General features: G+C 51.5%; 1 protein-coding gene across 2 annotated transcripts in view; it reads left to right on the top strand.

Moving 5' to 3' along the window:
- ABR (ABR activator of RhoGEF and GTPase) overlaps positions 1-27,532 on the top strand; it is a 178,727-nt gene that overhangs the window by 22,897 nt on the left and 128,298 nt on the right. The window contains exon 1 of one of the 2 annotated variants that reach the window (XM_032617584.1): positions 22,073-22,417. The exons of the other annotated variant lie outside the window; for it this stretch is intronic. Coding sequence (XP_032473475.1) covers positions 22,357-22,417 — 61 coding nt within the window. The 5' untranslated portion in view covers positions 22,073-22,356. Of the gene's footprint in view, positions 1-22,072; positions 22,418-27,532 lie in introns of those variants that run through there. 2 annotated transcript variants of the gene reach the window in all.

Genomic DNA, 27,532 nt, shown 5'->3' with positions numbered 1-27,532 from the left:
ATAATGTCCTAGGGTTCATCCATGCTGTAGCAGATGTCAGGATTTCCTTCCTTTTTATGGCTGAATAATATTCCATTGTATGTATACACCACATTTTGCTTATCCATTCATCTATCCATGGACACTTGGGTTGCTTCCATGTTTTATCTATTGTGAATAATGCTGCTATGAAATTGGTGTACAAATATCTTTTTGAGACCCTGCTTTCAATTCTTTTGTATGTATACCTGGAAGTAGAATTGCTGGTTTATGTCTGGTGAGGCCCTTTCTGTCCATACAGCCTAAAGGTTGACATTAAAAAGGAAGCCAGGGCTTCCCTGGTGGCGCAGTGGTTGAGAGTCTGCCTGCCGATGCAGGGTACACGGGTTCGTGCCCCGGTCCGGGAAGACCCACATGCTGTGGAGCGGCTAGGCCCGTGGGCCATGGCCGCTGAGCCTGCGTGTCCGGAGCCTGTGCTCCGTGACGGGAGAGGCCACAACAGTGAGAGGCCCGCGTACCGCCGAAAAAAAGGAAGCCGAAAAACAAAAAAAGAGAAATCTCCAGTTTACTTAAGAACTTTAGACGCTTCTAAGCAAAATGTGGAAGGAAAAGCCCTTTTGAGTTTGTGTGATTAGATAAGGAGTTGCCAGACAGTCGATTAAATAATCCATTTGTGTTAGGAGCCAGCAAATGGTTAGAGGGAGGAAGCAGCCCAAGGTGACCTTTGGCCCGAGAGCAAACACAGCAGCAGAAAGCTGAGTGACATTTGGGTGGTGGAACAGATAAATCCATTGAGATCTGCTATTTCAAACCACCTGGCCAGCTGTGATTTGAATTATGTAGGTGACCCTCTTGCTGCCCCTAGATAGTGATCATGGTGTTTGAAGGTGTCAGGTTCCAGGTGTGAATGCTCACCCACATTCATTCTCCTTGCTGAGCTCTGGGGAAGGAGGTCACTGGGGTAGGGTCACTTCTTTCCAACCAGGTGACAAGTGACAGCCCCTAAGTCCCAATAGGCAGGCTGAGTTTCTGCCTCTCCGAATTCCATTACTTTCTGCCTCTCTCAAAGAGATCAGCCTTCACTGATTTATCAACAGATTTAGGTGGCATGAAATACGTGTGTGTGTGTGTGTGTGTGTGTGTGTGTGTGTGTGTTTTCTTTGGCAGGAGAGATCAATGTGATATTAAGACGACAGTTTTGCTGCAATTTGTAAATTTGCTGAGTTTATAAATAGGCAAACCTGGCGGACTTTGATAAATGGAACTTTTTCTGGTAATTTTTAAAAGTCACTGTGAGAGCATGGAGTACTTATAACCTCCAAACCCACCAATAAAAAGGTCAACAAAACACCTTTAATTCTCAATGTTTATGGGGTATCTAAATCACCAAGTGTTAGAGGGTTAAAAGAGAAGGATTTGGACAATAAAACATCACCTACTTCAAAGCAGGTTCCCGAGAGTAAAGCATTGCATGTCTGATTTTATGGCCACGAGAGACCAATTCTGAGCTACCATAAACTTCTATCTGTGAAAAAGGGATGCAGGCACCATTAAAGCAACCTTTATTGACACCTGAATTGTGCCAAGCAGTGAGCCAGGGGAAAGGGTTCAAATCTCTGCTTCAAGAGCCTTCGGTCTCACTGTGGGACTAGGCTGGTAAGCAGGTTTTCACCACCTAAGTGTATAGACAATAGAGACCCAGGCTAAGGGCTTGCCATCTTCAACTGTCTCATAAGACCCAAGGTAGGTCTTTATAAACTGTTGGCAGCCACTGCTGTTCAAATACCAACCACATCTTTGCTGGATGACCAGTAGTTATGAAAGTGATAGCACCGGCTCCACAATCTTGAGGGCACATCATTTGGCACTTTTCCTTATTTCTTCAGCTCCAGTGCCCACATGCCTTCCAGCAGAAAGTCCAGCAGTTCCTGAAGCTCTCCCTCACAGAGTCAAAGAAGGAGCAGTGCTTGGTGCCACCATACCCGAGTCTCCTTAACAGGAGGGACCTCTCATTTCACAGGCCAACAGATGTCCCTGGTACACAGAGGCAGTGGGAATGCACTGATTGAGACCTAGCACAGGCTGCTGCTATCCTTGGAGAGAAGACAATGTCCATTCCTCAGTGCTGAGCTCAGCTGGGGACACCTACTCCTTACACTCACATCCTTCAGGTCACAGGCAGAGCTGCTTCCCATGTGTCCATCTGCCCAGGAAGGCCAGGCAGGACAAGTTCTAGAATCCACCACTATATCCTTTCCATCACTGGGGACCCATCTGGGGGGAGGTCAGACTACTTTTCAAACCCTCAGAACACAGGGGGGCCTCTTAAACCCTCTTTCATGTCAGTGGCTCCAAAGTGGTTGATCTTCTAAGAGAAGCTGTCCAAGGAATTATGAGGTTATAAGGTCTGTGATTCCAACAGTACTTTTTTCCCAGCACTTCTCTTGTTAGAGAAAAGGCAACGGGGACAAATCTAATCCTTAGCAGGGTATCCCAATTTCTGCTATTCCAAACAACGCCACAGTGAAAAACCATGTATGGTACACAACCCATGTGTGCGCCTGCATGAATATTTCTCTAGAGAATATCTAGACATAGAATTGCAAAGCTGAAAAAATGTGCATTTAAAATATTAATAGATATTGTCAAATCGTCCTCTGAACATGTTGTTCCAGTTTATACTCCGGCCATACTTTTTGAGAGAACCAGTTTAGTCCCTCACCAATACGTGTTATCATATTTCACTCGTGCCAATCTAATGGACAAAAAAATGGCATCTCAATGTACATATGACCCTGATTACTGATAAGGTACAGTATCTTTTCTTATATTCTTTGGCTATACGTATTTCCTCTTCTTTGTGATATTCTTTGCCCACTTTTTAGGTTTAATGTGAATACATTTAACACTTCACCTTGAATAGTATGCTAATTCTAGATTTCCCTAAGTTAAGGAAATTTGTTGTAATTTTTATTTCTAGTTTCCAGGGGTATTTTTTTTTCTGTTCTTTTTAAGCAGAAATAGGTGTTAACTTTTAACAATGTTTTTATCAAATATGTTTTTTCTTCCTTAATCTATGAATGTGGTGAATTACACAAATAGATTTCTAATGTTGAACTAGGCTTATATTCCTGGGATAAACCCTATTTGATCTGATATACAAGGATTGGGGCGGCTCAGTTGTACACTATACAACTCACTCACATGGCATCAAGTTGTGCAGTGCACAACCTGCACAACCATGCATAGTGGTTAGTTAGGTAGCTCCCAGCTGTTTCTATGTCCTGAAACAGTTTTTATAACATGGGCATTTTCTGTTGGTAAGGGTTTGGAAGCTCTTGCAGGATTTTCCTCTCAAACCATTATCTGTATATTTTCCTGGGAAACTGATCATCTCAAACTTTTGATCAAGTTCATGCTGCGAATTCATGCTTTAAGTTTATCCCTCTGCTCTAAACAAAGCCATGATAAATAAAACATTTTTTTAACATTTAAAAGGTATAGGTGGGCTAAAACATAAGATAGATATCTCCATGAACCAGAAATGGAATAAAAGCCAAGTGTGAAAAAGAGAGCTAGAGCCAGAGCCTGTTGGGCCCCTCCTGCTTCCTCTCCACTTGTCTCCCAGATAGCTAGCCCTGGAAGCTTTCCTGCTCCAGGATCTGCTTCTTCCCTGCACCCTACCCCACCCCACGTGTTGGCAGCAGTCCTGTCCTAGGCATGCTGTGACCTGTGGCTTCCTCTTTCAATCTAATGCCCACATCCTCTCCTTTCAGGGATTACTTAGAATTCCTCATCCTTGCGAGTACCCTGCTGTTTCCTGGGCTGTTATAGGTTTGGGGTTACTATATGACATATCATGTCTAGAGATTTGGGTTAAGAGGGAGAGGCATATGACAAATTTATCATAATGGTATAAAACAAACAAAAAAACTACATGCATTCTGTCTTCCACCTTGAACCAGAAGTTCCAAAGGAAAATTAAGTTAGAACTAAGATCTCAGTTTTAAAAATTAACAACTGAGTATCTACCATGAAGCAGTCCCTGCATGAAACATAAATGTATTTTCAATATAAAAGATGCAAACAGTACTGAAGTCTTTGGAGTAGAACATGAAAGTCTTGTCATTTCTTCCCCACCACTTTCAATCCTCTCTCCAGAAGGAACCTGCAGTTAACAGTTTGTTGTAGATTTTATATCCTTCTAGTCCTTTTTTGGCACATGTACAAGTATTTTTCTAATCTTTGCATTGCTTCATTTATTCTCACAACAACCATAAGAGGTTAGTATTAACCCCATTTTATGGATAAGAAAACTGAGGCCTAAGAAGATTGGGTAATGTGCCAAGGAGCACACAGCTAGTTAGTTTGAACCCATGTTTCTCATTTTGAAAAGAGCCAATGCCTCTTTTTCAGGAGATGGAGGCACTACTCTTGGGGGGCAAAAAAAAAAAAAAGGAATGAGTCTTGTTCAGTGGTGTATTTCTAACAAACCCAAACCGGTCTGAGGGAGTCCCAAGGGACACTGGGGCCTTTCAGCTCAGCTATACTCTCCTCTAGCAGCTGTCCTTTGGGAGACCTGAGTGGGCAAGCCCTTGATTTATAATTTGAATTTCAGGCGACACTCATCTGGATTTCAGATCTTCCCTTTTCCTAGGGCGTGTTGAAAAGACATCCTTGAAGTGCCTCCAGGAAAAGTTTTCGGGTGCTGGGGACCCTAACAGTTCTTCCCCCAAGTGCCCTGGGGGAAATCTGGGAGACCCTGGCAGTGGCTTCACCTGGGAAGAGCTAGAGTTGAAGCCAAGAGGAAATGGGCCGTCCCGGCGCCTTGGGCAGGTGGGCCTGTGCTTTCCTCCCTCATTCCGGCTCTGCTCCAGGGACTTCCTCAGTGGACCCAGCACCGAGGCCAGAAAATGAAAGCTGTTTGATCTGTTTATTTTTAAAGACAATAAACGTTGGAGGTGGTTTCACAACCCGCATCAGGCAGCACCTCCCTGAACGTCTGCCGCTTCCTGCTGGTGTTGGCCGAGGCGTGTCAGCTCCCACATAAATGCCACACCCACGTATTAGGGAGAGCCTGGGCCTCCCTTCACCACCACCCCCAAGTGCCGAGTGTGTAGAGAGCGTTGTGGCATCTGCCTTCCTGCGAGAGTCACAGAAAGCAGGCCCAAGACCCAGAATTCACGAGCATTGCAATAACTGCGAAAACCTCACAAACCCAGGCTGCCTCGCCTACCCGGCTCCCTGAGCTGCAGGCCACCACGGGGTTTCTGATTTGATGTCGGATTAATCATGCGTGCAGACGGCGGCAGCGCCGGTAGCCCGCGAGGTTTAGCTGCCCGTGCTAGATTTCACATTTAAATGCCGCAGCCCGCGTCACGTGACTGCGAGCCTGCGGCCCCACCCCGTGGGAGCTGGCGGGGAGCCGGCCAGGAGCCCGGCTGCGAAGCCCCATCGATCCGATGCTCACGTGAACTAATGGAGAAGCTAGCAGGGGGCGGGGAGAGTTGAATTTACCGTTGCTGCAGGCGTCTGGGGGCTCCTCGTTTAAATGAGAGGGCCGTTTGCCTTCAAGCCAGCTGTTTCCAGCCGCAGTGTTTCTAAACAAGCCCTAAACCTGGGCAGGCTTTCATCAGGCGTCTGCGGATTAGGAGTAGATGATTATGAATCATCTTCCCTTCCCTAACAGGATCATCAAATTTCATGCAACATTTACCAAGGGCTAATACGTGGAAGCATGAGAAGGCGATATTACACTCTGGTGGGCACACCATGGGGGAGGGGGCTATGATACCTTCAGAAGAGAGTTGGGAAGTTGTGCCTCTTGTCCACAGGGGAAATACCCTTAAATGTATGCCCTTAAAGGTGTGTGTGTGTGTGTGTGTGTGTGTGTGTGTGTTTCCTGGCACATCTGTGTTTGGAGACTGTTTGCTGAAGAGTATATGAAAAGGCAGGAAGGGATACCCTTTCAATTTGCAATTTAGAATGAGCCATCACACTGAAGTTCCAGATGAGTAATAGACATAGACTAGAGATTTTCTCTTTAATGTGAGCTGTGGGGCTCTAGCATAGCTGAATCTGTTATTATAAGAGGTCCTTCCGGATCCCATGTCCCTATAATAATAGTGACGTGCCCTAAAATTTATAATTTATTTGTGTAGAATTGTGTGTAGTGGGGAGGGGGTACACTAATTTCTGATGTTAAGAAAAATTTTTTTTTGGTCCAGGATTTTGATTGAGTGTTTACTTTGGGTAAACCAAGGTTTATAATTTTAACATGAAATTACTCATATATCTTTTTTTTTCCTTTGAACACTTCAGACCTCAGTTTCCCTTTTACTCAAAGAGGGTACTCTACCTAGGTGCCCTGGAGAAAATTCTGTGTGTCAGGAGAGCTTATATACTGTACTCAACTTTTCAGTTTCCATTGTCCTTGAAATCTTTCAAGGACAGTGATCTTTAGCAATGTAGAAGTTCCTACCTCTCTCAAATATGACAGCCCTGACTTGAAGGCAAGGAGATTATGTTTTTCTAGATGGGATCTTCTATTTCTTATTCCAGCTGCTATTGAATAGCAAAGTATGGAGGGGGCACACTTAAGAAGAATAGGGTTGCTTTGTCTCTTAAAAATGCTAAAAAATTAACTCTGCAGTGACAGTGAGACATCTACAGGAAACGAAGTGTGTGGTTTGGCTTTGGTGGGCTCAGTATAAGTCACAGTATCTCTTCTTTAGATTTGCGGTAATCTTTTCAGCCAGGCTGTTTCACTTTTTGCCTTGTTTGGCCCTCAGGAGAGTGATGTGAAATGTGTGTGTGTGTCTGTGTGTGTGCATGCGGAGTTCAACCACCATAATGATAATAGCTAACTTTGCTTGGGTGGATATAATGGGGCAGGCACTGCCCTGAGGGGTCTAACATCTGTTAATCTCATTTGATACTTTCAACCATGGAGTTGAGGCAGCTACCATAACTATCATATTACCATGCAAGAAACTGAGGCTCAGAGAGGTTGAATTGCTTAAGGACACCAGATCTTGAACCCAGGTCCGTTCTATCTCCAGAACCCACATCCTGACCTATACCATTAAGCTCTGCATCCGGAACTCTGGAACTCTCTACACACTCGGCTCTGCAGAAGCCCAGAAGCTGGCCTCTTGAAGCTGTTGCTGATGTGAGCCGCTTTGGGTGATGGAGCTGCTTGCAGGGGACCAAAGCTCCTGGTAGCAGTGCCCAAGGGAATTGGCCGGTGTCCCTACCCCCAGGCACCTGGAATGGGAGGATGGGCTAACCCAGGCCGGGAGCATCAGAGAAGAGCTGCTACCATGTTGGCAGTTCTGCTTTTGTAAAAGTAAGTATCAGTCTCCACCTTGGCCAGGAAACAGGAACTTTTGGACAAGATCGGCACAACCACTGTCTGACCCAAGCCGTGGCATTCTCCTCCAGGCTGTCAATTCTGCCTGGTCAGCAGCCGTGCCCAGCAGATAGGATGTCCTCCTGGGAAGTGTGCCCTCAGCCCCGTTGTCTGGGTGTGAGGGTGAATTCACCCGGACATTGCCTCGTTTCACCTGCTATGGGGGCTGGCATTGCTGCCTTAGAGGGAGTTTCACTGGCTTTTTCTTGGCATTGTGGGGGCTTCTAAACTCTGAAATGCTTACGAAGCCTGCGGCCACCTGGGAGGGTTTGTTGCAAGCAGAAGACCATCTCTCCCCACTCCCTCTCCCAGGGCTTCCCGATCCGTGTGCCTAGAACAGGCTGAAGGTGTGGGGAAATACTGACATCTCAGCTTCAGGGCAAGTCAAGGGGCAGCGGAGCGGCCTCCCTCACCTCTGACAGCTGGCAGCTTTGTCTGCTCATAGCAACATGCTGTGCAAACACTGGCATTTCCTGCACACGCCACCGGGTGAAAAAGTTTGGCCAGCGCTTCTCTGTCCTGCTCTCCTGAGATGGGAACGGCAAACCCAGCCCTCCACTCGTTCCGTTCCTGTCTGGGAGTTAGGGTTTAGGCAGTGAACTTCCGCAGAACTTTGTCTTTACCCTTCTCCCTGTTCCTCCCTCCCCTCCTCCTCAGTTTCCTTTGCTGAAGGGCTGACATCACTAGGACAGCCCCTCTGAGGCAGGTGGGTAGCCCTGGCCAACCCCAGGACTCCCTTCCCATCTCCAAGCTGACACCCAGCCCCGAGGAAGTAAGAGGCCTGGGGCCCCATCAGGAGCAGCTCTCGCTTCCTACCAAGGACTCTGCAGATGAGACTTTATCTCTGGTGTCCCTGGTGGCGCTGACAAGCGGGTGATGTTCCTCCCTCCCCCAAGGAACCAGAGACATCTCACTTGCACTGCGAACAGTCTTGGATGGCGAACTAGAGTTTCCACACAGGGGCTGATCTTTGTGTCTGGCGCCAAGGAGACCCTGAGCAGAGTGAGGTCATAGCTTGTCTAGGTAGCACTTGCCCTGCTGGACGTAACAGGACAGGGGCGGAGAACGAAGGCTGGACCAGCGGAGGATCCGTAGCCGAGAAGCTCCTGAGCACACCCCGGAGAGCCCTGGTGCACATGCCAGAAAGGGCTGAAAAATGCTAACGCAGTGGTGCATTAGCAGATCGCATTTCACTCTTTTACTAATTTTTTTTTTAAATTGTGGCTTTATTAGTTGCACAACAGGAAAAACAAATTGCATAAACTCATAGTTAAAAAAACCCAACAGCCTATATGCCTCACACCTTCTTTGAGGCCTCTGGCGACATGTGAAATGCATACAAATGAGCAAATGGCAGGGTGCTAATTGCAGTGTGGCTTCTGAGCCGACAGCTTAGGTGTTCTTCACAGCAGGACCTCAGCCCGGCTCCTGCTTCCCCATTCTTCCCTGCCACCTGCAGAGCGCGAGAGAGAACTTGTTTTCCAACACGAGGTGTCTGTGACCCTGACCACTCCCGACAGAAGCTTCCACACCTTCACCAGCTGCATGGGAGAGAGTGTCTTGTCCTTGGAACCAAGCACCTTTGCCAGCAGGATCAGGCAGGCCAGGTGGAAAGTCAGCTGCTGTTAGTGGCTCGGGCCATGTTCTCCTGGACAAGGCAGAACCTCTTCGTTTTTGGTCCTAAAGCCACGTTAGAAATCAGCAGAAGTGCTGCCCACGTGTCCTGCTGTTGGGGTTCGTGGTCTTGTAGGAAGTCAGAGCTCCTTGTGGCTGGGCCTGGGAAGAAACGTGGCCTGCCTGCGTGTGCAGTTCCACGTGTGGCCTCGGGAACAAGGAGCCCCGCCAGCGCTCCTCTGTGGCTCCTTCCTCGTCTGTGGTCCGCTGTGATGGGAGGCACACAGAGTCTCTTTTTACAAAAGCGGCCCGCTTACCTCCAGGAAAAAAACAGCCCAGCTCCCTGAGGGCCCCCAGAGAACTAACCTCATGTCTCAGCAGCTTTGCTCCAACACTGCATTTGCCCCAAGAGCCAGGGATCTGAGGGGCAGAGCGGGTCCGGAGCCAGGGCCAGCTGGTGCTAAGAGGAGGCACCATGTCCTTCCTGGCCTGTCTGGAGTGGTTGCTACTGCCTTCTGCCTTGGGCTGCCTGACACAGAGCCCATGTCAGGGGCCTCCTGCAAAAGAGACTGTTCTCCGGGGAAACTGGAAACCAAGTCAAGATCTCATTTGGGACTGCACTGTCTCCCCCGGGTGGCCCCGGGCTCCCTGGGATGCTGGCTGCTCGGAGTGGGGAGCCACTACCCAAGGCTCTGGGGTCCAGAAAGGGGACTCTTCCCAGCACCCTCTCCCCACCACCAGTGACCTATGGCTACCCCCACGTAACGAACATGTGGCTTCCTGGAGGAAAGAAACTTGAGTAATCAGATAGAAATAGGAACTGGAACCTGGAAAATAACTCAGTGCGGCATGTAAGGGATTGGGCAATGAGTCGTCTAGAAGACCTTGAGCCGTGAGAGGGGGGTTAGGGTGAGGAACCATGTTTCATCCGAGTCATGGCTAAGATCCAAGGAAGTCTCCAGAGCTTGAGACTTTGGAGGGGTCAGGGGGCAGAGGGACAGGGTCTTCCTGTTTGCCACCTGTCAGACTGGACATTGGACATGGGGCCCAACCTGGAAGGGATGTACAGGGGCAGATGTTTGAAATCATTCAGAGGAAACTGAGGCTGCTGCAGCTCCCACTTCCCAGCCCTCACCCTCTCCACACAGAGCTTGAGAGCAGGCCCTGTTTCCCAGGTGGCTCTGGAATAGGAAGGCTTCTCTCTAAGTGCTCCTTAATAATTCTCTGCTGAGCCTGGGCCAGGCAGGGCTGGGGGCTGCCTTTGTGGGAGAGATGCCTCAGAGATTAGCCAACCCCTGCAGCACTGAAAAGTGCTTCTGCCTAGGTGGCACTGCAGGGGCCAGGGCAGGGCCAGGGACTGAAATTCCTCAGAGCCTTTGCCTTTTGAGATTCTGTGGGAAGCTTTCTCAGAAGCACAGCGTCCGTCTTTAGGAAAGTGAATCTCTTATACCTCACCATGAGGTGTTACCTTCCCCCAAGGCCTCTAGCTCTGTTCAGAGAACAAAGAATTTTTCAGAAAGTTCTGAGTGTACTGGTCTTCTTTTTTAGGGCCAGGGCAGTGGAGGCATGAACATTTGGATAAGGCAGGATGTAGAGCTGATACCCCAATTTTCTCCTGCATTCCCCTGACAGGTTCACTAAGGGATGATTTCCCTTAAAATGCTCCTTACAATACTTGGATGAACCTGAGCCCAGGCAAGGCTGGGGGCTGCTTTTGTGAGAGACGTACCCCAGAGACTTCCTATTGCATTGCAAAATACCTTCACCACCAGGGACACTCCAGCTACAGGCCTCATGCCCAAGGAGTAGTCGAAAGATCCCAGAGCTTGTCAGACTTCAGGTGAGGAGAAAGGACGGAAATGTACCTTTGTGTCTTCTTCGGGTTTTTTTTGGCTTTGGCCGCACCAGCGGCTTGCGGGATCTTATTTCCCCAACCAGGGGTTGAACCCGTGCCCCCTGCAGTGGAAGCGTGGAGTCCTTAACCACTGGACTGCCAGGGAATTCCCTCTGTGTCCTTTTGTGTCTGGAGAATAGCTTTAAGAGCTCTGCTGATAAATTCATGTTAGTGTCAGATACCAAAGCTGCCTGGAATGCCCAGGAACTTGGCTCCCTTGCCAGCGAAGAGTCTTGTGATGTCAAAAGCTAGGATGCCTCATGCAGCGTCATGACTGGTGGACAGGCACAGTCCATGGTGGGTATCTTGATCAGCTCAGGCTGCTATAACAAAATACCATAGACTGAGTGGCTTAAACAACAGGTATTACTTTCTCACAGTTCTGGAGGCTGGGAAGTGCAAGATCAAGGTGCCAGCATGATCGAGTTCTTGGTGAGGCTCTTCCTGGCTTGTGGTCATTGCCTTCTTGCTGTGTGTCCACATGGCAGAGAGAGAGCTCTGGTCTCTTCTTCTTATAAGGGCACAAGTCCCATCATGGAGACCCCACCCTCGTGACCTCATCGAAACCTAATTGCTCTCAAAGACCTCACCTTCAAATACCTTCACATTGAGGATTAGGGCTTCAACCTATGAATGGGGGGAGGGACGGGGGGGACACAAACATTCAGTCCGTAAAAGCTGTTGAGGACCTAACTCACCACGGTAAAGCAATTATACTCCAATAAAGGTGTTAAAAAAAAGTCAACTGGAAAAAAAAAAAAAGGTGTCGAGAGCTTGGGCTCTGGACCCAGTCAGATCTGACTGTGAAGTTGGCTCTACCACTTACTAGAGGTGTGACTTTGAGTCTGTTCTATAAAGTAGGGATAATGATTGTGTCTTCCACGTACAAGTGTCATGTATTAAAGGTTAGAGTTCCATAAAAACAAAAAGTAGAATGGTGGTGAGCAGGGGCTAGAGGACGGCAGAAATGGGGAGATGTTGGTCAAAGGGTACGAGCTTTCAGTTATAAGATGAATGAGTTCTGGGGTTCTAATGTATAACACGGTGACTCTAGTTAGCGATACCGTATCGAATACTTGACAGGTTCTCAGAGAGTAGATCTTAGATGTTCTCACCACACACATACACACAAAGTAACTATGGGAGATAATAAATGAGTTAACTAACCTTATTGTGGTAATCATTTCACAATACATTCTTATATCAGGTCATCACACTGTACACCCTAAACTTACAAAATGTTATTTGTCAATTATATCTCAATAAAGCTGGGGAAAAAGTGAGAGTGGAAGTCATGCACGTAGCACGGGTGCCCAGAACATAAATATTGGTGAAGCCGGGGACACATTGATGGAAGGGCTTTCAGGAATGAGTGCCTCTGCCCCACAAACTCACAGGGAGGGGAGGTGGTCCTGAACCTTTGTGGGCGTTGCAAGGGGAGGAGGTGCCCCAGAAAGGCTTCTTTATAAAGACAGGCCTAAGAAAAGCTGCAGATCCTGTTGTGTCCCTGATTCATGCTGAGGTTGCACATCAGATTAGCAAGTCTGTATTCTCCCCCAGTTCCCAAAAGAACCTTCTCCCCAGTCATCCATTCTGGTCCCCCTCCTCATCCACTTTGTGCCTCTGTGTAATTGCTTATGCTTCCCCCCCACCCCCCGCCAGAATGCCTGCCTCCCCACCCCACCATTTTTGCCAATGAAATATGAGATGTCCTTCCAGGCCCTGGTTCAAATGGCACTTCCTCCAAGAAGCGTTTCGTCAGCAACTCAGTTCCAAGTGGTGACCCTCCCCACTCCCTCCATCACGTTCTGTCTAGACCACTCTCTGGGCACAGCAGGGGCTGCCTTGCCTCTTGGTGACTTCTGGGCATGTCTCAGATCCGCTGTCATTAAGCATCCTGGGCAGAGGAACACAGTCTTATTTATATAGGGTTCAGGGACTATCCGATGAGGTCATGAGTAACTTTTCTAGCCCTCATAACCCATGGAACTTCCTGAAATCTTGGGCAACTGAGGCGTAGGAAAGAAGAAAGTTTTCCTCTCTCTTATCAGCTGTTTCCTGGTCATCTCTCAAGGAATGATAGACTGGGCAGCCTTCATCCATGCATGTCATGGTGAGGAAACAGAGGCCCAGAGATGGAAAGAGAGTTCCTCAAGGTCACACAGCGGGTTAGGGGCAGAGCCAGGACCTGGATTCAGGGTGTGCTCAGTTTAGTGTGTTTCTTTGGGGAGAGGAAGTAGAGTGTTGAAGGGCAAAAATTTGGATTCTGGGGTAGTTGGAGGTTACTGTGATAATTCAGTGATTTAATGCATGCAGTCCTTAGATCGGCCCTGGCACGGTAAGCACCATGTGTTTGTTGCCGTCACCTTTATTACTCTTCCTCTGCCCTTTGTTGTCAACCACTACCTCCTCCCGGCAGGTCCCTTCATTTCAGGGAAGAGAAGTACACAAAGGGTATTAACTACGCCAGAACTTCTTTACTAAGCAGTAGGTGAGAAGTTGGCAGGTAGCGTAGAGGACTAACCATCTGGGTTACTGACCCCAGTGGCCTAGGGTGATTTCCTGGACCATCAAGACCCAAGGCCCAACAAATCAGACCTGGACGAATAATTGGACATTGTATTTGTCTCTGTTTTGGTGAAGGGGAAAATGAAAAGAAACCTGCTTCCCTTTTCGCAGGTGCCCAGCGGACCGGGTAAGGCTGCTGTAGTGCCCTCCAGGGCTCTCAGGTCTGCCCAGTGGTCACCATAGCTCAGTGCAAGCAGCAGCCACAGAGGGTCTGCCAAGCCCTGTCCGTCTGTCTGTCCATCTGTCAGGCAGTCTGTAGAACCTCTCAAGCTGGGTCCTCAGGAGGACAGGGTGCCCAGAATCATTTTCCATCCTCCTTCTCCCATCACTGAGCTGAAAGCAAGATTTCCCATCTGTCTGGTTGAAGGGGCATCAAAGTTATCACTGGAAGCTGGTGAGTGACAGCTTCAGCCTACAGCCCCCTGGGACAGGGGAGTTCGGCATAGCTGCAGGCCACTGGCCTCTTCTTTCTTGGACTCCCAGTGTCCGCGCCCTACCAGGAGGAGAGACAGGACAGGAACGTACCCAAATCAAAATTAATTGCAAATTTGGGACAGGCCTAGGAGAAGGACTCTGAAAATTGAGACCAAAGTTCCCTTAGTGGGCTGAACCATTTCTGTTTCTATTCCATTTCCACGTTGGAGTCTGATTGGGTGAAAAAGAGTGCAGCATCCCACGCTGGCTGCTTAGCAAGGGAGCCCTGGGCACGGGGGAGTTTTTAGTTGGGATTTCGTGTGAGCAGTTAGAGAATTAATTGGAACAGCAATTCTTCTGCTCCAGATCTGACTCTAGGATCCTGTTGTTTTTCTGCGTCTTTCGGAGAGTGAGACCATTCTCGACACGACATTCCAACTGGCCTTGACTGTTGTCTTTTTTTTTTTCTGCACTGCTCAGCTTGTGGGATGTTAGTTCCCCAGCCAGGGATTGAACCCCGGCCCTCAGCAGTGAGAGCGCAGAGTCCTAACCACTGGACCACCAGGGAATTCCCCCCAGCAGTTCTTTCCAGTTGGAGCTGGGTCGGCTGAAACTTCTGTACTCCCGCATTCTAAGGTCTTATTGACCAGGAGCATCTTTGGTTATTCATTCATTCATTTACTTATTCATTCATTGAAACCACTATTTCAAGGTGCCAGGGGTACAGTGGTGAGCAAGAGAGGTGAGGTTGATGCCTTCTCGGAGCTCTCAGTCTAGCAGAAGAGACATGCATTAGGTGATTTACTAGAGCATTGAGTAATCTGAAATGCAGGCCTCCTCGGTCTGGTGGTTAGGGACAGCTTCCTAGCAGAAGTGATATTTAAGATCAGAGGGAAGATAGGAGGTATCTGGGCAGAGTTGGATAGAGCATTTTAGCCAGAGATGTCGTCCTGTTCAAAAGTTCTGAAAAAGCAAGAGAGAACCGGGAGAAGAATGTGCTAGATGAAGATGAGAGGAGGTGAGGGGCCAGGCCACAGGGCCTTGTGTGCCACTAAAAGGATGTGGTCTTTATTCTGACAGCAATGGGAAGTGTTCTCTAGTTGCTGTTTGATGCTGGAAAACTTTTTCCCCCACCTGATCATTCTAGCTATGATGTCAGCCTCATGAGCCTGTGACTTCTCAGACCAACAGAACCACTGTGTGGCTTCCACTGACCACTGCAGACGGTGTTTCATTTTTTTCCACTCTCCCTTCATTAGGACATATGTCACGTGTGTTGGTTTCTCATGTCAGCCAGTGGCACCAGACAGTGTTCGTGAAACTGAGCTGACCAGCCCAGATCAGGATGCGGTGAGCTTGGGGAAGGAGAAATTAGGACTCACCGGGTTTCACGATCAGTACCTGAAAGTGCCTTATGTGAAAGATGGGTGTCACGGGACAGTTTGGAGACAGAGAGCAAAGCTAGGTTGAGTCATCCGTGTGGGAAGGAAGGCAGGGTGGCCCCTTGGGGGAAGGAGGGGCCGGTCTTCTGTGATTTCTTCTCAGAGACCATCTGCTGCTTCCTAACGGTCTGAGTCAGGCTGCCAGCCTGTCTGCCTTTCCCATCTAAGGGTCATAACAACCCAACGCACACTGGGTGCAAGTGTGTGCCTGGCTTTGGGGGAGGGGCAGCCAGGGGCACTGGCATTCCTTGTGAAGGGGGCCTTGGCCAGATCACTCCCTCTCTCCACCTCTAAGGTTATAAAGGTAAAATTTAGGGAGAGCGCCAAAGGCAGAATGATGGGGAAAAGAAGAACGGTGGTGTGTGTGTGTGTGTGTGTGTGTGTGTGTGTGTGTGTGTGTGTGGTTGCTAAGGAACAAGCCGCTGTTCCTCCTAACCAAGTAGTGTTCTTAACACTGTTGGCATTTGGGGACAGACATTCTTTGGGATACTTCTGCATACTGCAGGACATTTTAACATCTCTGGCTTTAAAATGCTCCTACACATTTTCAAATATACTTCCTGGTGGGGCAATACAAACTAGCCCTCTCCTAATTGAGAACTACTGTTCCAGTGTTTATGGGAACAGGATACGTACAGGCCTTATGTCCTGCAGATGGCCAGCAGGAAGACTGGATAAGTCCTCTAATTTCAGAATATCTTAGGGAAGCTTTGGTCCAGTGGGATGGTTATTCTTCCCAGGCCACTCATGGGGGCTCCTGCTGTCTCCTGACCCCAAAGGGAGCTCCTCCTGACTTCTATAGCCTCACTGCTCACAGTGGTAACCCAAAAGCCCAGAGCAAAATCCGGTGGACGAAGCTGAGATTTTGGTGCAGGTATTTCCAGGCCTCTTGGCTGGACTGTGTCCAGGGTGGCAGGACTGTGTCCAGGGTGGCTGAGATGCTGCTCTGTTGGACCACCAGATGGCGCTTGGGAGTCCCCGTTGTCTGCCGCAGGACCACTGGTGGCTGGAGTGACTGCAGAGGGAACTCCTCTTAAAGAGGCCTGGTCCTTAAAGAGACAGGGTCGCACACCATAAACTTGAACGGTAACCCCAGAGCGAGACTCCACTGATGACAAGCACCACTGGCTAGGCTCTGATGCTCCTTTGTCCTCACCTTCTTGAATGCTGAGCCACCACCTCTTGGAGCTGGTCTCCTTGACAGCCAGCCCTCAGCCCCTGCAGCCACTCCTGGGCCTGACAGGGACAGGGCCAGCCTGGCGGGTGGCGTCAGAGCTCGTGGCAGAGCAGCGCAGGGCTGGGAGGCACCTGCAGAACTCTGGCTGAGAGAGCAAGAAGCACAGCCAGCTTCAGGGGAATGGTGACCACGGGAGGGCAGAGGGCCAGCCTGTGAGCTCTGGCCCCAGAGAGACATGCCTTTGCTTCACTTGGAGCTGATAAGGTTGGAGCCACTGAACTTTGTCTCTGGGTTTTGGGGACTTGTAGAATCCTTCTGTCTCTTCTGCTTGCCTCTTTCCAAATGCTGATGGGGATGCTGTGGTAAGTAAATCAGGAAGGGGGCTCCAGACCCTACTGTTGAGCCCTCTAATCCGCTCTCGGAAACCTCGCATGTTGACCTCTCCGTGGAACGATCCGAGCCATGTCGGGTGAGGGCCACTTTAGCTGGGGCTTGGCCCGAGACCCTCCTGAAATTGCAGCTTGCTTAGTATACTCTAAGGCAGCTACTCTTCCGGGGATGCTGGACTCACTGTGGCCCTAGCCATGGGAGTGGGGCTTCAACACAGCCCCCGAGAAATATGTGGGTGTCTGTGGGGAGCTTCACAGCTACAGGGACCTGGATGCCACCGTGCTTCTCCCGACCATGGTGCCGAGGGAGGCAACAAGGAGGTGAATGTAATCCTTTGGTTTACATCTTGCCATGACTTTTACATCTCTCCCGTGACTCAAGCTGACACAAAACTTTGGAAGAGAAATGAACAGCGAGGAGGGCTTCCAGTAAGCCCGGTGCTGCCTGTGGATCTCGCTGTCTGCTGGAAAAGTGAGGAGCCTCGGAAGAGACGGGGAGGAAGAGGGCAAAGGACAGACTGTTAGGCCAGAACTTCCCACTTAGAGGTGACCCAGGAGAGGCCTGGGGAATTCTCTTCTTTCTAGGCCCAAGGGGTGAGGGTGAATCTTAGAAGAGTAGATGCTGATTTACTGTACAGAGGTTAAAGGAAATGAAGCAAGGAGCCAGAAACAGGCCAATCCGGGGTCTGCCGGGGCAGATAGGAAGCCTGGAGGTCATCTCCCTGCTCCACCTGGGTGCCCACCTAGAGATGTGAAAACTGAGGCTGGAAAGTGGGGTTTGGCGGGGACTAGAGTTCAGGAAATTGTCATCGGATTGATTGCAGCTAGCTTGTCTCCAGGGTCATGTGCCCTGTTGTAGTAGATGCGGTTTTCTTTGGGAACCGGTTCTCTTTCTGCTTAATCATTGGTGGCTCTGGGGGGTTCTGGAATTGCATTCCTCCTGTAGTTCCACCTTCATCCTCCCTGAGTTTATAACTTCATTCTGTTTATTCATTTATTCCCTCATTGCAGCCCGGTACAGAGATTACACATGTGGACTCCGGATTCAGAATCTCGGTTCATTTCCAAGTATCACCACCTGCTAGCTGGCCAATAGCATAGCCTTCCTGCTTCTGCAGGAAGGAATGGAGAGACTAGTGGTGTCTATCTCATTGGTTTATTATGAGGACTAAGAAAGGTAGTCTATGTGAAGCAGTGCCTGGCACTCAAGAAGCACTCCATCAAAGTTAGCTGTCATTAGTTTTATTTATTCAGCATGTATTATTGAAGGCCGATCTATTGGGCTTTTGGCAGAACGCTGATCTGGGGGCGCAGTGTAGTAACGGCTGCCTTGGAGGTCTACCTGAGCTTCATTCATCCACTGGGCTGAGTGCAGTGAAAAAAGATGCAGTCCCAGCTTTTCAAGAGCTGATCTGCCAGAAAGGGTACCAGAGGGTTTTTGTCTATCACAGTCTGATTTTGTTTTTGTTTTTCTGGCTGCACCGTATGGCATGCAGGATCTTAGTTCCCTTAGTTCCATCCCAGGGATGGAACCCATGCCCCCTGCAGCGGAAGCGAGGAGCCCTAACCACTGGACCACCAGGGAAGTCCCTTGTTTTTGTGAATTTGAATGCGGAGCCCACCACCACCCCACCCCTGACCACCTGTACCTCCAGCCTGCTCACACTGGTGCTCTCTGTGGGACTCAGAGTGGGAAGAGGTGAATGGACATCCTCTTCATCAACAGTGACCCCTGCAGGGACTCCCAGGGGCCTTCCTCTTGTGTACAGTGGAGCTGAGTTGCTAACAGCAAGGAGGGAAGAAAAATGGAGATACCCAGTTTTGTTCCTAAGCATGGTCACCCTTTTCCCATTGGAGAGGGAGTGAGTAGCACAGCCCTGGGGGTTAAGGGCAAGGCCGCTGACCTTCAGGATGGGATATATCTTCTTCCCACTCAGCCCCTCATCATCAGCCCAGTGCTCCCAGCAACCTACCCTTAAATCCCCCTTAAATCTGGTAGTGAGGCAGAAGCAGGCCCGTTGCTATGGGAAGCAGGGAGCCAGGACAGACTGAGTGCACAGGCCAGAGGGGAAGGAGGAACGTGTTCACCCAAAGGGCTAGACAGCAAATGGTTAGCGCAGACTTGGAGGACGAGGTGTGATGGATGCTGATTCAGTGCCTTGGGGTGCATGGGCAGGTCCACACTTAGCTGAATCAGGGTGGCCTGTCCACGGAATGTCCCCCGGCTGCTCTGACAGATGCGGGTTGCTGGCAGAGCACTTCACCTTTGGCACAGGCGAATGAGAATGACTCTTGCAACTCCTTCCTTCCTAGGATGTGGTATTGGGTCTCCCCCCACCTCCTCTCCACCCTCAGTGCCAGGAATCTGGAGGTTTCTGTCCTGGTCTCATATCACCCTGGTGCTTCCACGCACTTGTCTCTATAGCCAAGGTTAGATGTTAATGTCTAACATGTGTGACGTTAATGTCTATTGGAAGCCATCCCACATAGGCATCAAGGGATCTTGAAGTAACTGCCCTTTCCTGGGACATATGTGTGAGACAGTTGTATGGAGATGGAAGAGGATTGGGAGAGTTTTCTAGAAGGTGGTCTCTAACCCACGAACCCGCGAAGATTTCCAGGGACCTTCGCCATCCTGCTCTCAACCCTGACAGTGGAGGCAGCATGCATGGCATTTTAGCTACACGAGTAGACTGCCAGGGTTGAAGTCTCAGCCGTCCACTTACTGTCTGGTTACTTAGCTGACCAGTGCCCCAGTTTGCTCATCGGGAAAATGGAAGGAGCTGAGCTAACAGTGAGGCTGTCATGTAAACAAAGCCCTAAGATCCAAGCCAGGTCCACTGCAGGCGTTCTCTGTTAAGTATTAGAAGTGTTCCTCCTTATTTTCCTCCAAGATCCCTCTCCCCTCTCCCCTATATTTTGTTCTGGATTGGGAGGTCCAGGACAGGCTTGGACAGAAGGTAGAAAAAAGCAAACTATGGCAATGTTAAGGAGAGCAACTGTTAACATTTTAGTCTGAAAATAGCTTGTTCCAGCCTTTGTAGATAAAAATGTAAAATGTATGCAAATGTATGTGACTCACGCAGAAACATACATCCATGGCCTCCTCGAAGTCAGTGCCCAGATGTGGCCATCAGGCAGTGTGCAGAGAGGGCCCAGGCTGCCTTGGTGGGGATGGGGGTCCTTGGGGAGGGGGCAGTGCTGCTGCTTCCCTGGGCGGGGCTCCTGCTTGCACCTTTCTTCTGGGTTCTGTGCCTCCCGTGTGGCAAGAAGAGAGGCCCTGGGCCCCTCTCTGTTCCTCCATCTCACTGTCCTCCCTCTGGTTCCTCCAGGAGCCCGTTTGCTTCCTCTCCCATCCTGGCTCTATTTCTGGAGCATCTCATTGGAGATGCACGCCCCCATCTCTGCCAAGCTCCAGGTGCCTGCTTGCTTGGTCCTCCCAGTCTTGTGTGCAAGTCAGAGACGGTGGGAGGGTAACAGCTGAGCAGGGAGACCCACAAGATCCAGAGCCTGAGCCAGGAGGCCTGGGGTGGGGGAGAGCCAAGTGGATGCAGTGAGCGGACAGTGTCACCTCTAGGTTGAAAAACACCCACGCAGCCACCTATGGAGGCTTTTCACTCCCCAGAGCATCTTCCCCTGCAACTCCCAGGGGCTCACCCGGCCTGCTGTGAGCCTAGTGGCCACCACCTCCCCTTGGGCAGTTCTGGAGGCCGCTACCTAAGCAGCTGCAGGGGCTGGGTGCAGGCTTCCTTTCAGCATGATGGGTGAGGGTCTGCTTCTCCGCTTAAGAACAAGGTCTGAAACTAATATAATATTGCATGTCAAGTATACTTCGATTTAAAAAAAAATTTTTTTTAAGAAGAACTAGATCTGTGGTTGTTTGAGATGATGAGCCCCCCCCCCCCCCCCCCCACCAAATGCTCTGGAGATGCTGACAACACTGCCCCCTATAGAGGCCAGGGTGAGCTTTGCCTTGTAACCCTGTCCATTGACCTGGGTCCCATGAAGTCTTTGCCCTTAAAGCTGCTTGGACATGAGGGGTGGGAGGGTCTGGTCCATTATCAGAAACCTCACTATCTGAGGTAAAAGCAGGGTAAATGGTCCAGGGCAGGGTTCCCTTGTGAGCCCGCTGCCTCCCTTCCCTTGGGTTCAGGAAAGGAGATTTAGCCCCACTGCCCTGGACCACCCTAGCCTGACCCTCCCTCCTCTCCAGTCCCTTCTCCAGGGTCCTTTGTTCCAAGGAGGCCTGTAGGACCAAATCTGCAGCCAAGTTGCCTTGGGTCATTTAGAACGTGCACCCAGGGCACAGGTATAAAACTCGCCCACTCCAACCTCTTCACAGCTTTTGGGGGGCGGGGGGGGCGGGTCTTAGAAGGAATTTTGTTTCTAAAGGTCTGTTCTCAAAGGCATCTTGACCCCAGCCTTCCCTCAGCTTGTGATTAGGCATACATGGTGTCCCTCCTTACATGGGCTGTGGCTGGGATCCCCAGAGAAGGCTCCTGGAGGGAACCCAGCGGAGACCCTGGGGTCTCTCCTGTAACCCAGTTTATCCTCCACAGCCCTTCGACGAACCCCGGCCTCCCGCCTTTCTCCAGCCGCCGCCCGCTGGTGTGTAGGGCAGGAACCGCCCGGCCTTTGGGTCAAGGGTGTTTAAATAGATGAGGCACTGTTAAGGTTTGGAAGGAAAGAGTCCTAGGGCAGCCAAGGCTTCCCGCGGGCGGGCAGGACGTTAACCCCGTCAGCGCCGCTCCCCAGGCTTGCCTAGGGGAGGGGCCTGGGAGCCTCACTGGCCCCTGAAACTGCGCTTAGAGATCCTGGGGTGGCAGGTGATGTCACCCCTGCGGGCTCTTAGGTCTCCCCGCGGCACCTAGTCAGCGGGTTGCCAGAATTTGGCCGAGCCCAGCGAGGGGAGGAAGAGGAGCCTGGGCCTGCGCCGCAGCCCGGAGACCCCCCGCGGGCCACTCCTCCGTCACCGGCTGGAGCGCCTCTCGCGTGGGGACCCCGGCTGCTCCCCACACCCCTACCCGGCTCTGGAGGCGTGCTGCGGGGAGGGGGCGCGGGAGCCTCGCGCCGATTGGTCGCGGCCCCCGCCCCCCCGCCCCTGGGCGCCGTGCAGCCCCGGAGAAGTTGCTAGTTGGCGGGCGGGCTGCGGGGCCGCCGCTCCGGGATCCGCAGCGGGGCTCGCGGCGGTCGCAGGGGCCGGAAGGGCTCCCGGGGGCGCTCGCCGGCCCTCGCCCGCCCTCCCCTCCTCCCGGGCAGCTCCGGCTCGGTCCTCCCTGCTACCTGTTTCCCCGCCTCCCCCGGCTTCCACCCCGCGCTCGGCAACTTCGGCCTCTGGGGCTGGCCGCCCGCCCGCCGCCCGCGCCCTCCCTCCTTTGTTGTGCGATGAGGGTCGGGTTTCCGATCTGACGGAGCCGCCGCCGCCGCCGCCGCCGCCGCCGCCGCCGCCGCCGCGCGGAGCCGCGGGCATGGAGCCGCTCAGCCACCGGGGCCTGCCGCGCCTCTCCTGGATCGACACCCTCTACAGCAGTACGTGTGCGCTCGGGCAGGGGAGGCCAGGCGGGAAGGGGCCCCGGCACCCCGCGCTGCGCCTGGACGGCCCCGGGGCCCGCGATGCCGGGCTTCTCTGGGGAGCCCCGCGCGGACTAGGGGCTGCGGGCACGGCCGCCCAGGTGTCCGGCGGGCCGGCAGGCGGGCGAGCGGCGTAGGGTCCCGCGATCGGCCGCGGATGGGGTCCCCAGAGTGGACTTCAAGCCGGAGGGGGTGCGCAGTGGACCGACGGGGCCAGGAGAGCTGTGTCACCCCTCTCCCACCTGTTGTGTAACCGAGCACTCCCCAACCCTGGGGAAGAGGGGAGAGCTCTTGTAGGGTGCTGCCTCCGCTCCTCGACTGGCTTGTCCTTCTGCCCACGTTGAAGCAGAAAGGCCATTTTTGGTAAAGTCCTTGGCGCCTGAGTTTGCCACCTCAGGGACATCCTGAGGCCAGTGTGTTTCGGGGTGGGGGTGGGGTCGTGTGGTAAGGGAGACTGTAGGTGCACATCTCTGTGGGGGCCATTTGGATTCAGGACCTGAAAACCCCCAGCTCAGCAGTACGTACTTCCTGCCGGGCTCAGCATCACCCGCACTTTGCCCCTCCCTCCCCCTCTCCCCTCCTTCCACACCCCCAAAAAAGAAAAAACACTAACCTCGGCGGCGTCTCCACCCCCTCGCTCCCAAATCTGCCGCGATCACGTGATTGCTCTTGCACTGTCGCTGGGGATGTGTAACTGATCACTCGTACCTTCTGGGGGCTTGCGCCCAGTCTTCAGCGCCCGGACCGCGACCCCGACCCCGACCCCGACTCCGACTCCGACTCCGACTTGCTTAGGTGGCTAAAGCACTGCATTTCTCCCACCCCTCCCTTGAGACACCTTCCGCTAGCTTTCAGTGGTACAGGAAGAGGGTCCTGATAACCCCTGAAGAAGATAGTAAGTGGATTTCACCCTGCCTGATCGGTTCAGTGGGACCCTCCCACTCTCTCTTGCTAGGTCTCCTAGCCCAGAGTCCTGAGGCAGGGGCAGGGGTTGGGGGAGATAGGTGGAGCCAGGTTCTGGTTCTGGACCCTGGATGCCATGGGACAAGGACATTTTTAAGGGTTAACCTGGCTCGAATTCCTTGGTAACAGTCTTACGGTGGGCGGAGTGGACAAGGTGATGCCTTGAAGCCCAAAGGCTTGCCCTGGAGGCTCCTCAGTACTCAGTACCCAACCTCTGACCTCTGTATCCCCTTGGGTCCCCACCATTCCCCATACCTTTTTCTTCTCCCTCTTCTCCCTCCATCCTTTTTCCTTTCCTCTCCTCCTCCCCACCCCATCCCCATCCTTTTCCCTTTCCTTTCCTCCGCCTCCCCCCCCCCCCCCCCCCCCCCCCCCCGCCCCCAGCTCTCCTTGTGATGGTTCATTCTGCTTTGGTTTTTCAACATCAAAGGGACAAAGCTGGATCCCCTGGGTGTCGGTCCCCCGCCAAGCCCAGCCACTCCATCTGCTCCTTCCCCTGCAGAGGCCAGCATCGTTGGGTGAAGGTCAGGGCCCACGGTTGCTGTGTGGTGTGTGTGCACGTGTGTTTGCCTGAATGGGGCACACATCTGTTCAGAGCCCTGCTGCAGATCAGCTCCTGACCCGAAGGAAGGATTAGTGACCTTCTCTTAGCTGTGCTCTTGCAAATAACAGTCATAACAATGCCTCATATTCACATGCAGCTTATGTTCCTGAATATTTCTGACTCTTTGCAAAACCCAGTACTGCTTTCCCTATTTCCCAGAGCATAGAATCCTATGGAAACCTGTCTCTGGCTTTCTCTTCATTGCCTTAAAGAAGACTCCCCCACCTGATCATCTGATCATTTCCAAGTTTTCCTACCACCCCCAACCCACCCCAACACCTAACCCCACACACATACACAACCTGGAGCAAAGGAGCAAAATTGCCTGAGGGTGCTTTGAAAATTTCCGACTGGAGGAAGGTAGGATTGGAAAAGGGAATTAGACCAAGGCCTTCTTTGGGGGTGCCTGTTTATCAGCCCTGACTCAGGCAGGCTGGCATCTGAGCTGTCTACCCTTTTGCTGCTGCCCTAGCCTCTGGGCTCCTGGGGCAGCCTGGATGGAGGGGAGGGGGCACACCAACTTGGCAGCCATGTGAGGAGGAGTCCTTGCCTCCTTCTTCCAAACAGCTGATTGGAGAGCCGTAGAATGAGGCTTCCTGGGGAGGTGCTGTGCAGTCATGTTTGGGCTGTTAGCCATGAATTTTCCTCTTGACAAGAGCCTAAATTAAAACAAATACCCGAGCTGTCATTTGCCTGGCAGCATGGTTTTTGTGCCTCCCAGAGGAAGTTCCTCTGCCTCTCAGGAAGCTTTCTGCTTACAAGGCTCACAGGGTGGCAAGTCCCCACAAAAGCCAAATCCGTCAGGAATTGTAAAGGGGATGTACCCAGGGCACAGGGTAGCCAGTGTACTTCTTAGGGATGTGAATGACCCAGTGATAGAGGCTCCTTCTAAGCGCTGCTCCAGGTGGCAGTGACAGTAGCATCTCCTGAGGACCTACCATATGCCAGCACTGTGCTAGGCACTCCATCCGGGCTCTCCATACCTCACAACTCTGCAAGATAGGTAGTCTTATCTCCCTTTTACAGGAAGAGAGGCTGAATAGGCTAAAATCATTACCCAAGGTCACATGACTGGTAAGTGACAAAGCTCGGATTTAGATCATACCCTAGGATGGTGAGGAAGACCCTGAGTGTCACCTAGTATGCCTGAACTTATTCAAGGTCTTGGAATGTCATGGAATGGGGGACCTCTGTCAGAGTTCTCTCCAAAATGGTCCAGCAGGGTAAGTGGTCTGAATGACTGAGCCTAACTTGCCTCTGTGTCTCTTGGAGGAACTGAGGGCTGGCCCTGGAGCCAGGGCAAGGGTGGCTGAGGCTCTGTCTAATTTCACTGAGGCTGGTGGTTCTCTACACCTAAGATGCCAGGCTGACAACCAGCCCCTCCCCTCACACGTCTTACCTTTGGAGTTGTCGGCTCAATCTTTCTGGCTTTAGCGTATGTGCACGCTTCCGCTGCAGGCTCATGGTCACTTGTTAAGGGGTGAACCTCAGACCCCCTCTGTCCCCTACAGTAGAAGTCCTGAAGGTCTGTAGTGATGGAGATCTGTCTGACTCAAGGAGATGGGCTGGCTCCCAGCTGCCCATGTGACCTGGGACTGATTGGAGCACGGTCTTTGCCCCCGGTAAACTAGTGTGGTGGATGAGAGTTCCAGCCACCCCACCTCCTGTCTTCTGGACCATTCATTTTCCTACATGAATGTAATAGTGTCGGCTTTGCCCCCTCAGTGCCTTGCCTAGATTCTTTCCCTGGAGCTGGTGTGTTTCTCTCTGCACGTCTCTTCTGCCTGTGTTCTTCATTTTATCTTCTCTCTGTCTTTCTCTCACCACTGTTTCCACTAGACACCACTTTCTCTTGGTTTTCTTCTATACCACGGGATCAGGTTGGATCATACTAAGTTCTATGGAATAACAAAAATGGGAGGTGCTCTGAAACTTTCTCTGTTCCTCCGAGTAGAGACGAAATCTTTCAGGTTCTGTGTAAAAGAGAACTGAGGGCTACATTTAAGGTCTCTTCCTTGGCCATTCCAGCCTCTTTTTTGTCCCAGGCAGTTTAGCTCTGGCCTCAAACACGCCGACCATGGAGCCAAGCAAAACCTCTAGACATTTGGACCTCACAGAAGACAGAACATGATCATCTGTAGTTATTAGAACCTGCCTTTGGAGCTCACTTCTGTTACCCCAAGCGACATTTCCAAGGGAGATCTCTGGTGATAGTTTTATGCCCCTTACAGACTCAGTGCCCTGTCCCATGGCCAGGAAAGCATCTGGGGCTGTGGGGATACAAACCCATCTCCAGATGATCAGGAACCTGCCTCCGTTTCCCACCTTATTCCTATATTAGCTGCACCAAGGACCAGGCCACTGGCCTGACAGTCGGTGTGGATTTGATCAGGGCAACTCTCCTACCCAGGCGGCCTCAGACCACTCTGATGTGCCAGTGAACACCTGCAAATGGATGCTTTCTTGTCCTGTGACAAAGCCTCAGTCACGTATGCCTGCTTGTCAACACCGGCCCATATTTGACGTGGCTGCTGGAGTCCCAGAGGTGGGCCTGGCAGAAGAATTAAGTCTCCTTACTCAGAGAAATGTGATTTTTTGTTGCTGTTGTGATCGCTGCTGTTATCGTTCTTTGGAAAAAGGAAGGAATGACAGGAACATTGGTGAAGAAATAGCTAGGTGGGTAGAAGAAGCGGGGAGAGCCGGTAGGATGGACGACTTGGGCTGTTCTCTGGGTCCGGGGGCGATTCTGGTACCTTCCTTACACTCCTCTGTAAAGTGAGGCTACGATGTCTCACGTGGGTGCCACGGGGATTAACTGGTTAATGTTTCTCAAGTGCGTTGAAGGTGAGGAGTGCTATTGAACCGATCACCTGTCCAGCTCCTCACAGCCTTTGTCACTGAACAGGGATCCACGAAAGGCTTGCAGAGGAGTTTGGAAGGGGCTGGGAAGTGTGTGAGGGGACAGGCAGGGTCAAGAATGTTGGACCAGGTTCTCAGCTGGTGCCTAGCCCAGTGCCTTGTGCTATAATAAGCCCACAGTAATTTCCGGTTGTGTGTGTGAGTATGAGAGGGAAAAGAAAACTTCTGGGTTCTTGGTTCCTTTAACTCCTTACTCCACCAGCAAACCCCAGAAACCCATTAGCTGGTCCATTCACAAGTTTCTGGCTGTGTGGATTTGGTAATTGTAGAGCCCCCCAAGGGAGTCCCACGCATTGCTAGGGCTTGTGATTATGTGATTGGAAGCCTTCCCCACACCAGTGTTGGTGCTGCAGCTGTTTGGCTCAGCTTGAGCCCTTTGGGGCAAACCAGGAGGAAGGCAGCTTCAGGACACCTGCACGTCATCTCCGCAACGAGGTCTGCCTCAGCCGGGCCCCTGGCTCTGGTAGGCTGAGGGGAATCCATGGGGCTTGGAGTTCCCACCACATTCTACCTACAGGGGCTTGACACTTTCCACTGAGTGCCAGGGAGAGAGGCCTGCAGGCTTACCTGTCTCCAGGGCTGGTTAG

This window comes from Phocoena sinus, chromosome 20 (assembly GCF_008692025.1).
Source record: "Phocoena sinus isolate mPhoSin1 chromosome 20, mPhoSin1.pri, whole genome shotgun sequence".
Classification (NCBI taxonomy): domain Eukaryota; kingdom Metazoa; phylum Chordata; class Mammalia; order Artiodactyla; family Phocoenidae; genus Phocoena; species Phocoena sinus.
Note: the sequence above shows the minus strand (reverse complement) of the source record. Positions and strands in the feature narration are given on the sequence as shown.